This window comes from Gallus gallus, chromosome 9, assembly GCF_016699485.2.
Source record: "Gallus gallus isolate bGalGal1 chromosome 9, bGalGal1.mat.broiler.GRCg7b, whole genome shotgun sequence".
Taxonomy (NCBI): Eukaryota; Metazoa; Chordata; class Aves; order Galliformes; family Phasianidae; genus Gallus; species Gallus gallus.
In genome coordinates this window covers 847,922-862,971 of record NC_052540.1, presented here as the reverse complement: position 1 = coordinate 862,971, position 15,050 = coordinate 847,922, and the positions used below count along the sequence as shown (strand labels likewise).

The following is a 15,050-nucleotide window of genomic DNA, read 5'->3' as shown; positions in this document are numbered from 1 at the left end:
CTGAGAGTGGTCATCTTCTCTCTAGGTCTCTCATCCCATGCTGGGGAGGAAGATGTAGCAGCAAAGCTAGAAGTCCAGTTACTCCCTGCAGTGTACATTTAAGACCCACCTTTTTCAAAGTGTTGAGGTGATATAGGGCAGTTTGGGTAACCTGTGCATGTGCCAAACCATATGGAATTCCCTGATCCCTACGAGCCCAAGCTTCAAGTCCAAGCTTGACCTTCTGTAAGCAGCAACACAAGTTCTTGTATTCTTTCTCCTTACAAAAGTCACACGCTCTTTCTCAAAGCTTGTATTTCAAACCAGCACAAGTAACCTCTGATCCAGGTTCCTCCTGTTTCTAGCTCATCTGGTTTCAAGTTCCTCTGCTTCAAGTTCTGTGATATACAGGCACACAGCTCCTGAACTCAATGTGTGAGTACTGTCTGACAGGCAGCCTCGACAGCTCTATTCGCTCCTTCAGCACCCAGTTCTGCAGAGAAGACTTCGCTGCCTTCTCTGCAAAAAAGGACATAACTGCCCATTAAAAGCACTAATGAGCAATTTAATTTGGCACAAAATCACAGGAGAGGCAAAGGTACTCTCACTTCATTGTAAAACAAATCTGCAGCCATCAACACACTCTCCCCATAAAGGGAACACCCTCAGCACTTCTGTATTTTGTTCAACTCCAGCACCTTGCCCTGAGTTTTTAGGACAGGTTAATTACCCCCAAATGAAGATTTATGCTCTTTCTCCACAACATCAACAACTCCTGGGACAATACAGCAAAAGCATACAGTCTGAAGGAGAACAGTCACTCACACAGAACTTCACAAGACAGGATCCAAAATCTTTGCTGCTGAACAAAGACAATTCTAAGTAACAGATTGGCAGTGATAAAAACTGCAGCACACCTGAGGCTTCCATCCAGCTGGAGAATGACATCCACACTGCTTCTCCAAGGTGACAGTGTGTTCTCCATAGGAGCACCAGCAGCCCCCTGCTCCTCAACCTGCCACAGCCCTCTCTGCCTTCAGTCATACAAGTGCTCTGAAGAAGAGGTATTACCCTAATCTCAGCACTTCCTCTCTCCTGTGACATCGGTTAGGGTGAATCATCAGTTAATAAACAGCATTTCTTAACTGATAGGTGCAGCATTTCCAACACTGCAGACACATTTCCCTTTATACCAGTTCTGGAGAACTTCAGTACAGAAGTCCAGACAGGAGAGATCACTAAACAGCAGGATTGTACAACACACTTATTCCAAAGAATCTGAGCTCCTGATCATCTCTTATGCTGGCACAGGTGCTATTTTTCTCAGTACTCTATCCAGAAAACTCAAGACTCCTGCTCTTACCTTTAATGTTCAGTCGTCCTCTAAACTAGTGTCCAGAGCAGCCTACTCCCTCACGAAGACTACTAACCAGATGGCTGACATGCGATGGACAGGATTAGTCCCCTCTGTGCTCAGTCTGACCGAGTTGTGTTCCACTTGCCACGAGCTGATTAGCTGTCTGCTTAAGGAGGAGCTGGGATAAGTCTCCTTCTGCTGGCAGCAAAGCAGAGGGGCAGGCACTGACTGTAATAATACACTGCTTCCTGTCTGCGGCTGAGCTGAGAGGTACTTCCCAATAGAAAAGGCTTTACAGGAGCACAGGAGTTCAAGCTCCACCTCTTCCACTGAAGAAACTTTAACTTATGTAGGAAGGGCCAACAGCATGACTCCTGGTGCTTAATGATTTGCGGCGTCCAATCTTAACTTCTGGAGGAAATCAAACAACCCACATCTCTCTCCACAGAGCTCTCTCTGGTGGGATCTCAAAGCACTCAGTAAGACAGGCCAGAGAGTGTAAGTTGAAACCCATGTAAAAAGTTATATGAATGAGGGTGAAAGTCCACACCGCCATTTGCAAGAGCTAAGTAGAAAACACAAAAACACGACGTGAAAACCGTACGAAAACAAAACAGGTGAACCTGAAAAGATCTAAGGGCTCTTCCTAGGCCCCCTCCTGTTTATAAGTGTTTTATTACTATTATTATTACATATACTAGATTTTTTTCCCCCTTCAGCTACACATGGCTCTGCTCAAGCCAAGGAAGGGTCAATGAACTGATAAGAACTCATTTCATCAGCTTTGCTCATCACACCGGAAGCAGCAGGACTCATTCATCTGGCATCTTCTAGAAGAGAGCAAATCCTCAGCCAACATACCAACCTGAGAAGTAAGGATTTGTTCACCACACAGAGATTTACAGAAGTGGGCTTATGGAGGTGGCCCAAAGTCCTTTCAGAGGCTCTTGAGTGGACAGCTATGGTGGCAAAATGTCTGCCTGGGCAACATACAATAAAGCAGTCTCTATCACCCACATTTTATGGGCTTTGTATCAGAGAAGGAGGGTGCTAGATAGTTCAGGCCCACGACACAGGTAAAGCAGTCATTTGGAGAAAAGTATCTCCAAAAACCAGGCTTCTTGTCATCGCCTGGAGAAAAAACTATAGTGGGTTCAAAGTGTAGAACGCATCCTCAGAGGCATTTTGTTTCTGTGCTCCTGGAGCACCTGTAGGGTAAAGCATTAGGTGGGCACATCAACAAAACATCAAGTTACTGTGAAACTATACCATGCAACTAAAACCAGTTCGTGGAAACAGCTGACTGCTCAGAGGAAAGACTCTGCATGCCCACTGTGATCCCAAATCATCTGCTTCTCAGAGCTCACAAGAAGCTCTGAGGGCATGGCAGGGTAAACTCTGCTCAGAAGTTAGAGTCAGGCATTGAGCTCACCCACTCATGGCTTCTGACCTCCATTTCACAAGGCATACAAGTGAAGGCACACACTGATGGTGAGCATTCAGAATAAAAGCTGACCACCCTCCTTGAAATAAATGCGTCTGAAGTACCAGGGCAATATGCAGAACTCTTCCTGGAGTAACAAAGAAGGCTCTGCATTCCCTCAGGAGAACGTGTTTTAAATCAGCATGTTCCACCAAACTATGCCACAATGACAAGCTCTGCTTTCTGCATGAAGCCAAAAGCATGGAGAACTCCCATCCTCACTGTGTCTGGCCATTACTGAAGGTCCTCACAGAATACAAAGAAGTTTTATGATGTTGGTATAACAAAAACAGAGCTCCTTTCTGTTCTCAGTATGAAGAAATGGTGTCTGGCAGTTCAAACAAACTACCGGATAGCTTTATCATTGCAAAGTACTGCACTGCACTTATTCTCAGCTCTGCAAAATGGTTATCGCCCTTTAGTATATAGAATGTCAGTAACCACTGCAGCCAAGTGCTGCACAGAGAAAACTACACCTGGTGCATCATGTGAACCAGCTAGAAGTGACCATTCGCTCAAAAGCTCACCAGGAAGACTGCTGCGATGCCAGCACAAAGCTGAGAGTGCATGCCATGGTTACTCCTGGGTAGCACCATAGCAGATTCATTCTGAGGCACTGTGGAAGAGCAGCTGTAGCAAAATCCCCTGGTGAGAGATCTGTACAGCAGGTACTATGGGATTATACACGGAAAGAACCAGTCACGTACAGCCCAGACATCCACAAAGAATTAATTCTGTCTTATAATGACAGAAATGTGACAGAACAAGCAAATACTGCATCTACAATCCTCCTCAGAAGGGAGGCCTGCTGTGGGGCTGCTATATGATTTGTTCCCAGAGGCTTCCTGCTAAATAAATGCAGCCACTGTGCCTGACCTAAAGAAACAATAGCTAAACATAAAGCTTTTCCTTACATCTCTCAAGGGACGCAGCTGCACAACATCTTACACTCGGGGATGCTCTTAGTCACATGTTCCCACAGTGTTTTATGGTTGTGCATCCATTAACTTTGGGTAGCAGTCCTGAAAACTGTCCCAACTACAGCATGTGCAAACAGGATATAAATGCTGAAAGAGTGACCGAGTAAACAACAGCAGAACCCATATCATATGCTCTCCTTTTCAAAGGAAGAGGTCTGCATCTTAATATTCACTTTTCTCTCTCTCCTGCTGGCTGCCAGCACTCCTATGTAGAAAGTTTACTGCCAACTTTATTTTTTAACCTTATTCTTTGTTGAATGAGGAATGTCACTCATGCAGCTCTCTACAGAGTTGATCTACTGTCCAATGCCTTCAGCTGTATTTTTCCATTTGAAGTAGAATCAAGAACTGACCGAGGGAAGTATGAGACTGAGAAAAGAACAGTCAATAGCGATGAAATTCCAACAGCAACAAAAGCACAGTTTGGAGACTCAAAGCATTTATGTAACACAAATTGTTTTAGGGTAGAGGATAGGCAACCCGGACAACAGATATAGAACAAGCAGACAAATACCAAGTGTGAGCTTATTCCACCTTATGAACTAAACCAGGCACCTCCTGCCTGGTAGAACCTCTACCTTAAGCAGAACAGATGCATGGACAGCGGATGAGTTTACCCACAAATAAATCAGGTTTTCCTAAATCCAAAACTGCCAGTCTCCCACAAAGAAAAAGAAAGACAACCAAAACACATCCAACTCCAAAGTAACTGTTTTACAACACAGACTGTTTGATGTTTCCACTTCAGGGCAAAACCTCATCAGTGAATCCCACTGATCTGAAACAGGAAAGAAAATGCCAAGAACTCTGTGTTTTAGAAATGAACTAAGCTGGGAAGGTATGGGAGGGAAACAGTGCTCTCAAAAAACAAACAAACACCCAAACAATAACAACAACAAAAAAACAACCCAAGGGAAAACTGCAAGACTGCAAAGAATCCAAAGCAGTGATGGCAGTGATGTGGCAGATCAACAGCAGCAACCTTCTGATTTTCAAAGCATTTTTATAGCTCACGGCACACTGCAGACAAGGCCTGCTGTAACGCATGGTAGACAGAGCAGAAAGACACAAAGAGAGGAGAGATGTTTTCCTGTAGTTCACCTGAGCACCCACGATACAGTGGTCGGCTGGAGACAGTGCAAACTCTCTCTGCTGCTTGAATATTCAAGTAATCTTTAAATTCTTTACCCCTTAAGAAAGGCAGGAATTGGCAGAGAGTGATATGATAGTCACGGAAGTAACTCCTCACTTCTGGACTCAGAAGGGGATAATTCGAGAGTGCAAACACAGTTATTTCCTCCTGTGCATAAATCCAGTGCCTCCAACAGAGATTATCTCTCTCAACTACAATAATAAGCAAACGCACATTTTTCTTAACCTGAAAAATCAGTCTTATTTTACATATGGAAAAACTGAAGGAAGACTCTAGAGAAAATGTATATTGACAGGAAAATAACTTTACATTCTTGAAAACGTATCTCCTACAGAAATTGCTGCAGAAGCCTTCTCTGTGCACATGCACTGACACCTGTTCTGTCTTTACTGTGAGATGCAGGTGAGCATCCTACTTGTCCAATTATTGATGCAGAAAATGTTCCAAACGTGTTTAATCTACAGATGGCACTACAGCTACTTTGTCCAGGTACTACAAAGCAAAAGGTTACAGCAGCACGATGGAAATACACTTTGCTACACGTCTGTTTAAAGCAATGGGTCACTACCGCAGAGCAAGCAACACTGCTCAGTCTTGGTCAACAGCAGGATCAGTTCCCCTCCTCCACCTGGACTGCTCCCTCCTTCATGTTGCCTTGGACCAATGTTGCTTCCTTTCTTCACTCCCTCCTCCCTTGTGAGTCCCTGGGAGGCTGAGTGTTTATCTCTACGCAACTTCTTTCTCTGTTCCTCTTTTTGCTTTCCTCTGTATATAGCTTGCACGTATAAACACACATACAGCCACACACAAATAAAGTCAGCAAAAGAAGTTCACGTTTTCAGAGTTGAGGGGAAAAAATCTTTTAGCAAAACTTCCAGCATAAACATCCCCCCACCCTCAACTCCCTCAGCGTAACACATTTTTCTGTCCCACATTGTATATGGATTCTATCAAACTCTCCTAGCTTAGAGGTAAGAGCTTGAATGCAAAACTTCAGCATCAGACATAGCAACTTGAAGTACTTCCCATGAGCACAGAGATGAATTATGGCTGCTGGAAGGAAAAATAAGTCTAGGTACATTTTTTTGTAAGTAGGTTATGGAGATTGTTCAGATGTTTTTAAACTGCGCAAAAGAGAAGGGAAGTGACTGAAAGATGCAAGAAGAATGGAAAATAACGTGACAATCTTACCGTGAAGCTGTTGTTGACGTTCTTAGTGCTGGATTCTGCCACACTGGCATCTGTCAGATCCACCTCATCAAAAATAATGGACTGGAAAGAAAAAATTGAAACCCTCAATGAATCAGTGAATCCACTGTGTAAGCAGCAGACTGTATGCCTACCTAGTACACTCCATCAGAGCCTTGCATGATCCAAAGAGAAGGCCCAGTACGAGCAGCACAAGGACCCAGAAGCCTAGCTCCATATAGCAGTGCTCACATTTGCCTGTCTTCAGACAGTGAAACCAGTGACTTGATTTTTATTAGGGGACTACTTTAAAGAATTAAATAAATAAACCAAAAGAACCCACTGTAGGCTTAATTCTAGTGAAAGGAGTCAGAACGGTATCTAGTGAACTATCAACATACTGTATATGCATGGCAGCCCTCTGATTGCCTGATAAGTTCTTGCCTTCCTTGTCCCCTCCATTTCCTCTTTTCATTCATGTCCTCTCCTTTCTACTTCATTTTCTATAGATTCACTGCCCATTTCCCAATAAAATGCACTAAGAGGGAAAAAAAAGTATCGCAGGTCTACATGATGCTTTACATAAAAAACCTCAGGGAGGTCAAAGTGTGAGGTGAAACACAGGGAGCTTCCAGCAGCTGCAAAACCCAAAGAAAGGTGCTGTCAGAACACGTGCTCTCTTCTCATGATCTGCCTCCAAGACTCATACACTGACTTTCTTCCCATGGAACAAAATGCATTTTCAACACCTTACCTTAGCAGTTTTTGCATAGTAGAGCGTTCGTCCTCGCAGCTTAAAGTATCGTCTCTTCCAGCGCTGGAAGGAGCTGGTCTGTTTCATCAGCATCCCCTCTTTGATGACAGTCTACAAAACAAGGAGAGGACAGAGGTGAAGCCCACATTTTACTTCCCAGAACTTTTTACTTTCTCCCCATACAGAGATCATAGCTTTAGACCAATAATCTTAGTGCCCTCTGCTGGAAGTGCTTAACAAATTCATTCATACAAACGAGGAACTGATCAAGATCAAACCATCCCAACACATAACCCACATGGGGTGGGGCCTGATCTTTGTCTCTGGCGCTATCGCTATACCAACACAGATAAGTCACTTATGACTGAACTAGCACTGCAAAGTCTAACAGTGACTTGGGGGCCATAACAGTTAAACTCACTGAGGTCAGATTTCAGGTGCAGCTAATAGCGCCTTTCGTTTAATTGATAGTTCATTACAAGCATAGCATCTCCGCTCCTATCTCCCGTTCTGCTTTGTGATATCATCTGCATCTACCTGGCCAGGAGCTGGCAAGCTGCAGGCACACAGGATGGAGTGAAACTGGAGCGAAGGAGCTGCATCCAGCCTCAGTGCTTGGTGTTCTTCAGACAGCCTTGGCTCTGCCTCAGCACACTCTGGCCGCCTGCCATTTCCCAGGGCTGCAGTGCCAAAACTGTCTACGCACACGGCTTTTTTTTTTCTTTCCTTTTCTTTTTTTACTGCTTTATAACTAGATTGTCATACCAGCATGCACAGTCCCATATGCTCGCTCACATACTACACATACATGGGGGTAAGTATTTAATCCACATGCACTTCATTCTACTTTGTCAAATACATCTGATTCCTTTGCTGAGGACAGACTTGGAATACCAACAGCTATATCCAAACAGCCTCAAAAACTGCAGCTTGGAGAGGCAAAGAGCAGAAAAGCCAGAGCTGAGGGCTCAGCCCCAAGTTACTGGTGGGAGGCACTGCCTCAGTGCTGTGCAGCACCATGAGAACCCACTTCCCTCTCCAAGACACAGCCCTTGGAACCCACTTGTACCTGAGAAAGCTGAATGTGATAAGCACCCAGTTAGAGCGCAGGGAACAAATGGTCCAGCAATCTTGTAAGACAGGTTGTTCTGTATCTCGATGCCAGGAAAATTACACCCTTCCAACAAGCCCGAGGTCTCCATCCAGCTCAGGTTTGTCACACAGTTAGGTCAGCCGATGAGCAACAATTAATTCACCACACAGCACTGCACGTCCAGTGCCAGGCTACTACAGAGCACAAAATAAATACTCTCGCTGATCCAAAGGGTTTACATTGTTTTAGAAATCCTTTCCAGGGCACTAAACTTGCTTTTAAAATGCTATATATATTTCTAATGTGGGTCTTTCCTTTTCGAAACAGCTGCAGATTTTAATACTTTCCACACGCACCGGCCCTTGCCAAGCTCAGAGTTTCCTCAAAAAGCACTTGGAAGAAAGTGCTGACTCTAAGGAGAAACATCCGCCTGCTGACACGACCGCTCTCCTGCCGAACGGGGCCGTCCCCAGATTGCAGGGCCTGCAGCACGGGGTGGAGGGGAGCGGGCTCTGTGGGATGCTGGACTCAGCAGCCTCCCCTGCCCTCCTGCACTGGGCTGGAAACAAAGGCAGAGAGACAGCAAAGTGCACAACCAAAGGCTGAGCTCAGGTCTCCCACACACGCTCCTAACACATCCGAGGCGGTTGCCAAAGGGCTCTCGGCTCCTGCTGTCACTGGTACTGCAGGGACACGGCTGCAGGAGCACGCTGCATGCAGCCATAAGGCATCTGGCGATGCCTTTATCGTCCGAAGTTAAAAGCACTGCGGAGATACTCAGAACAAAGATTTGAAGCTAACTTGGGGCTCCATATTACCACGCAGAGAATCGGAAGCTCAGCCATGATCTTAATCTGAAGCTTCAGCGTAACTCAAAACGGAATTCAAAGGCTGACCCAGCAGCACCCTTACTGCAAGAACCCTGAAATCCAGACCAGAACTAAGAAACCAAGACAGGGACATTCACCCCAGGGATGTTTCACAAGATACCCCACAAGTCATTCTCACTCCCCGTGCCCCCACCTGCCATGCAGGACATCAGCACTGCCCAGCTGAGCGGTGCCCTGCAAGAGCACAGCGTACAGCTACCACGTGAACTCCTGAGCCCCCAGCACGGGGCTCAGAGACAGAGCAACTGCAGCCTGACTGCTCTGCTACACACATCACACACCTCTGCAGCTTGCCTCAGCCTTAAGGCTACAGCAAAGGGAATGAAAAAATGGCAAGAGATCATTCCAGATTAAAACATAAACACGGAGGGATCGCTTTGCATTCCTTGGCCAAAGCACATATCATTAAAAAACGAGGCAGAGAAAGCAGCCACTGAATTCTACAAAGCCATGAACTGAAGGCAGAAAGGAATGGGGAAGACTCCCAGGATGCAAAGCCAGAAGAGAGCAAGTCAGCCAGCAGCCTGAGCAAAAATAGCAGCTTGCAGGAGATGTCAGACCTTTGCTGCTCTGCTTATTCACAGACATTCTTGCGCTGGGGTCAGCCAGAGCCCCACGCTCCTGCCCGGCCCAGCAGATAAGCAACGCGCAGTGCAGTGTGCCCTGGGCTCCCAGTGCTGCTGCTCCTCCGGCTGCGGGGCTCACTCACCTCTGCACAAGCCATGCATTGCTCCATGCCTCATTTAAACAGCATCCTCTCTTTTTTTTTTTCTCTTTTTTTTTTTTCCAACCGAAAGGCAACAATTCCGGAGGTCACTTTGCCCCTCCCTAACCAGCGGTGTGTGTCACTGCACAGCCCCTATCTACAGCAAACCTCCCTGTTGCATACCTCAGACATGAAAGGCTGGGGAGCAGCGGCTCTCACACGCGCTGCTCAGAAACAGCCTGGGTTCCGAGCTGCCCAGCTCCACACGAGCTGCTCTTCTATTTATAGGCACGCTGCTCGCTAAGAGTTTGGTGGGTTTGGGCGGAAAGGGCTGGAGATAAGATCAAGATGACTTTATGAAATGATTCAGACATCGCTGCCTTTCTCCTCCTCTGTTCTAATTTTACAGCCAAAGGACTTGCTGCTTGCAGAGGAATGCGGCTGAACAGAATGAGCTGGGGAGAGGGCCTGGCAGCGGGGTGATGGCTGAAATGAAAGCGGGAGAGAGAGCCACTGCTGCTCACAGCCTCTCTGTAACACTTATCTGAAGATCTCCTTTGATCAGACTAGGAGCCACGCAGCTCACCGAGACTACAGCAGAATTACTTCTTCCATATAGGAAAAAAAAAAGGAATTGAAGCCATTTTTCACGTCCCTTTTAGTCAGATCCTATAGGAAAAGCTACTGCTCTGAATCATGATGAGGTGGGAGTAGGAGACCATCCTATCAGGGCCTCCCTGATGGAGCTGCTGCCATCCAGCTGCATGTCTCTCCCTGGCGTCCTATGGTATGCCATGGGTGGACAACACTGTGGCAAATACATGTCTTCCTGGAGCAACCTGCAGTGATGTGCCGCTGACTTCACCGGTGACCCCTTTGTCACAGCACAGGATGGCATGAAAAAGACTGATGCACAAATGTAAAGCAACAGTCAGCACACAGGGCAGGGTCTTCAGCATCTCTGCAAAGAACACGACTTGACAGCTGGAAGGCCTAAGCAATTTCTGGCATTTCATTATTTATCAGTTGCCTTGAAGAAAAGCAACTTCCTGCAGGCAAAAATTCAGCCCACCACAAGCAGCACAACCCCCTGCCCCCATATCACTGATCCCCATGTAAACATGAGAAATAGGATGTCCTCAGATCTGTCCTGCCAAAACGGGTGCAGAGGTAAGGCCTAGCCCCAAACTCATGACACAGAAGCTTTGCCACTGCCCTTGTGGGGATGGTTTCAGAGGGCTCCAGTGCCTAGTTTGTCTTCACACGACCCTACAAAGCAAGAGACGAGCAGTAGGCATGCACAAAGCCAGTCAGACACGCTCTTGTTTCTTGCAGCATTGCTCGTCTGAGGCGCCTCTGCAACCCATAGCCCACATCAGAGGTCCCAGAGCCAGCCTACACAGATGAAATGCTTCTTACCCCAATAACACAAGTGGTTCTAGTAAAAATAGCAATCACACTGCGCCTCAGCTGCTCGCCGGGTTACTCCCGTTCCTCCTGCACGCAGTATGCCCACAGTGCCAAGCAGAGGAGCAGCCTCCCCATAGGCCTGAGCCTCCAGTCACTGGCAGCAGGCTGCTGGCACACCCCAACACCAGCACTCTGCTCAGGCCCAGCAGCACAGCACAGCTGACCGCACCGTTGGGTCACGGCATGTTCACAGGGGCAGCTGCTCAGGGCAGCATGTGGTCCAGGCCCCATAGATCCAGAGAGATGGGGAAACACGGAGGGTCACAACGACGGTCAGGGCCTGAAGCATCTCCCTTACGAGGGAAGGCTGAGAGCCCTGGGACTGTTCAGCCTGGAGAAGGCTGAGAGAGGATCTGATCAATGCTTATAAATATCTGAAGGGCAGAAAATAACCATACAAGAGTACATTCAAAGCTATCTAACAGCAAGAATCCTACATAGCAAAGTCTTCAGCATCTGGATTGCTCTGTTGGCCATGTGTCTTCAGAGCATTAAAAACTGTGGGATGCAGATTGTTTTTATTTGTGTACCCTGCAGAACCATGAGCTGGGTGCTGATGCCAAACAACAAACAGCAAGCTAAAGAAGCAGAGCACAGGAAGGACAGGGCCAAATAACCAGGCACGTGCAGAGCTGACAGGCTCTCTCTGCATACACCCACCAAGGGACCACGCACCAGCTATGGGCAAGTGGGGCACTGTAGCCACATCAAGGTGCTGTTGGTGCGCTGAGGCAAGCACGGATCCAGAGTGGATAGTCCTATAAAGCTCCCTGGGGTCATCAATACAGAACTGGTAATTATGTACAAATACAGAAAATCCAACAAAGCGGCTATGGGAATAAATCTAACCAAGCCTGCAGAATAAGACATGAGAGGTCAAAAGGCTGGGGGTTAACAAGCTAATCCGAGAGCAACATCCTTCCAGCAGACAGTGGTGGTCACACCCTGGAAATTAACTCCAGGAAGCACAGAGGGGGAAATCTGGATCAGTAAAGCAGTCCTGAGTACGGGACACAAAGATCTGTAGCACAGCACAAGCACTTACAGGGTGCTCAGTCCTGCTTTTCGATTCCGCATTAAAGGCACTGGATCTTGCACAAGTGAAAAATGCACTACTGTTTCTTATGAAAAGGATGAGATATTAGGTGCACTCACTGCAACAAAAACACATCAGAAAAAGGGGAAAAAAAAGAAAATCTGAGGTCAGCCACAACAATCAAATGCAAAAACAGAAGTGAGGGCTGGGAGCCTGCTGCGCAGTGACAGAAGCCATGCTCATATCCATGAGGGCTGTCTGCGTCCCCAGCACACACCACTCAGTACCTCTGTGTTTTAGTAACCTGTGTGCTATTCACTGGGAAGCTGACCTCAGCACAACCATGGGGGAGCAGGAGATGCCCCATCCCTGGAGGTGATGGTGACGGGTACTGGCACCAGAAATGTAGTGTAATTCTTGGGATCATGAGTGGAAAAACAGGAGTCTGTACCCAGTCAGGCTGCGGTTAGAACCAGCATGGCACCGGCAAACAAAAGGCTCAAACACCTTGTTCTTCACCAGTTAACACTGCAGCTGGTGGACATGGAGCAGGGTCTTGGAAGCAGCTCCCTTCAATGCCACGTTCCAGCTGCTGCTACTGTGAACAATTCTCCTCTGTAAGTGCTCCCATCTATCTGCAGAGATAACCACAACAGGGAAAAGCAACAGTTCTAAAAGTTATCCAAAAACTTTGGAACAGGTGAAAATTTTAAAGGGTACTGATTAAATGTGAACTTCATGCACTGAAGGACGAATATAAAAAATACGCCGTTAGTTTTTTCTGCCATCTTCAATGACACATACAGAACTATACCCCTCCCCACATCGCCATCCCGTCCTTCCTATCCTGCAGGATGGTGAGGAGGAAAAAGGCAGCAGAAAGGACAGGTCTGGGAAAAAGATGTGAGAAAGCAAAAGCCTTACCTGGAGGATGAGGACCAAATCGCAGCACTGGGAGGCACAGGAGCAGCCCCCAGGTGCCCGCAGCAGGGCAGTGCTGGTAGAGCAGGGCCAGACCCCACACCTTCCATTGCAACTGGACTTCCAGGAGGACTGCGCCACTGAGAGCAGAGAGCAGCTCTTGGCCCCCAGCCACTTAATTAATACTTAGGGTATCACAGAATTTATTTTTATCTCATCTGTAACAATTGTCGTTATCAGATTTTCCATATTTATGTATTAAACAACCTATGCTTTTAAGTTTTTTTTTCCCTCATCCATTCGACATGGCTTTTAAAGGATACTCCAAAGATTTTCATTTGTTTTTCCACTTCCCCTGTTTTAACGTCCTGCAGATACCTCTGACCATGCCAAGACATCGCAATGAGCACCAGCAACAACAGGGGAGAGGGGCGCAGCCCTGGGAACACCACTTTAACTCTGAGCTGAGTAGAAGAGAAAGCTCTGGCACGTGTTCCCAGAAGGCTGATTTTTAATAAAAGCACAGAATAGATTTTTTCTTGTTGCCCTCCAGGACCAGCAGTGTGCCCCGAGGTGCAGAGCTGCCCCGCTGCCTTTCCTGCAAGGTGCATGCAACCCAGTCTGCGTGGGGCAAAAAGGAGATGGTGTCACTGCTCCCCATCAGAGCGTGACATGGCTGAGCTGATCGGAACTCACGAGACTCAAATATAACGTGCCTGATGCAAACATTATGCAACCAAGATGGTGTTTCCTTTTTATTTAACAAAAAGCAAAAAAAAAAAAAAAAAAGCAAACTACAACACGAGAACAGTTAGCAGATGTAAAGCTTGTCCAACTGCAACAAAATGAGAAGATTTTCCCCAAAACCAAAAGGCCTGTTGGCACATCAGCCAATCACCGGTGCAGCTACACATGTCCCCCCGTGTGCACTGCTGCTGCAGGCCGGCAGCACGGCTGCAGAGCGTGGGTGCAGTAAGCTCATACTGAGCCTGCAGGGCCACCTCCTCCATCAGGAGACAGCTGCACCCATTCTCAGTGCAAGCAGAGCCACATATGGACAATGGTCTTAAACTGAGACAGGGAAGGTTTAGCTTGGATATTAGGAGGAAGTTTTTCCCCCAGAGGGTGGTGACGCACTGAACAGGTTGCCCAAGGAGGCTGTGGATGCCCCATCCCTGGAGGCATTCAAGGCCAGGCTGGATGTGGCTCTGGGCAGCCTGGTCTGCTGGTCAGCAACCCTGCACATAGCAGGGGGTTGGAACTCAGTGAGCATTGTAGTCCTTTCCAACCCAGGCTGTTCTGTGATTCTATGAAAGTCAAAATCCTTGCAATAAAAAATACTTATTTTGTCTCTAATGTTGTTTGAAGGAACGGTTACCAGCCTCACAGCACGCGTTGTGCAATGTGGTCTCATTGGTAAATCTATGTTCTCAAAACAGGCAAGCGCTTTATGCGAGCCCTTTAGTTCCTGGAACCTGAGCTATAGTTAGAAGGAGAAAAGCTACAAGCGTGTGTGGTTTTGTGCTTTGTTTTGTTTTTAGAAAGGAAGTAACAGCTGTTGCTTTCACATGGCATCCAAAAATCTCCAGCAGCGAGGCAGACTGACAGTGCAGCAATGGCAGCGTGGTGCTGGGAGGTTTCCCAAGCAGACGAGCCCAAAGAGCATGCAAAGCGTAGCACAGATCAAGGGGCACAGGCACTGTTACAGCAGCGTACCATCACCTCAAATCCCACCCTTCTCAGCACCCGGTGGAGGAAGCAGCCTGCTGGTGGTGTTAGCCTGAAGACATCCTTACCCTCACACCTGTGTCACTCTATTGAAATGCATCATTTCTTATCATAACACTGACTTCAGCGCTTGTGTACAACGAGCAAATGGTTCTGTTTCCCCACTCATTTCATCTGAGCAAATCTTAAAATATTTGCCCTCCAGAAATAAAAACAACACTCCTTCACCTAGGAGGACGTTCCTATGCATGAGGCAATTCAAGGAGAAAAGAGTGAGCTTCCTTCAGGTGCTCACACGCCTGCTGTGTCCAG

General features: G+C 47.0%; 1 protein-coding gene across 8 annotated transcripts in view; it reads right to left on the bottom strand.

Moving 5' to 3' along the window:
• The window catches only part of DGKD (diacylglycerol kinase delta), a 57,333-nt gene that overhangs the window by 38,372 nt on the left and 3,911 nt on the right, over positions 1-15,050 (bottom strand). For 2 of the 8 annotated variants that reach the window (XM_015277197.4, XM_040706007.2), the window contains exons 2-3: positions 6,895-7,005; positions 6,144-6,224 (exon numbers count right to left, since the gene is read on the bottom strand). In XM_015277197.4, coding sequence (XP_015132683.1) covers positions 6,144-6,224; positions 6,895-7,005 — 192 coding nt within the window. Of the gene's footprint in view, positions 1-896; positions 1,026-1,342; positions 1,593-6,143; positions 6,225-6,894; positions 7,006-7,431; positions 9,107-9,437; positions 9,841-15,050 lie in introns of those variants that run through there. The other 6 variants (XM_004936945.5, XM_422569.7, XM_046898689.1 and 3 more) reach the window with 6 other exon arrangements.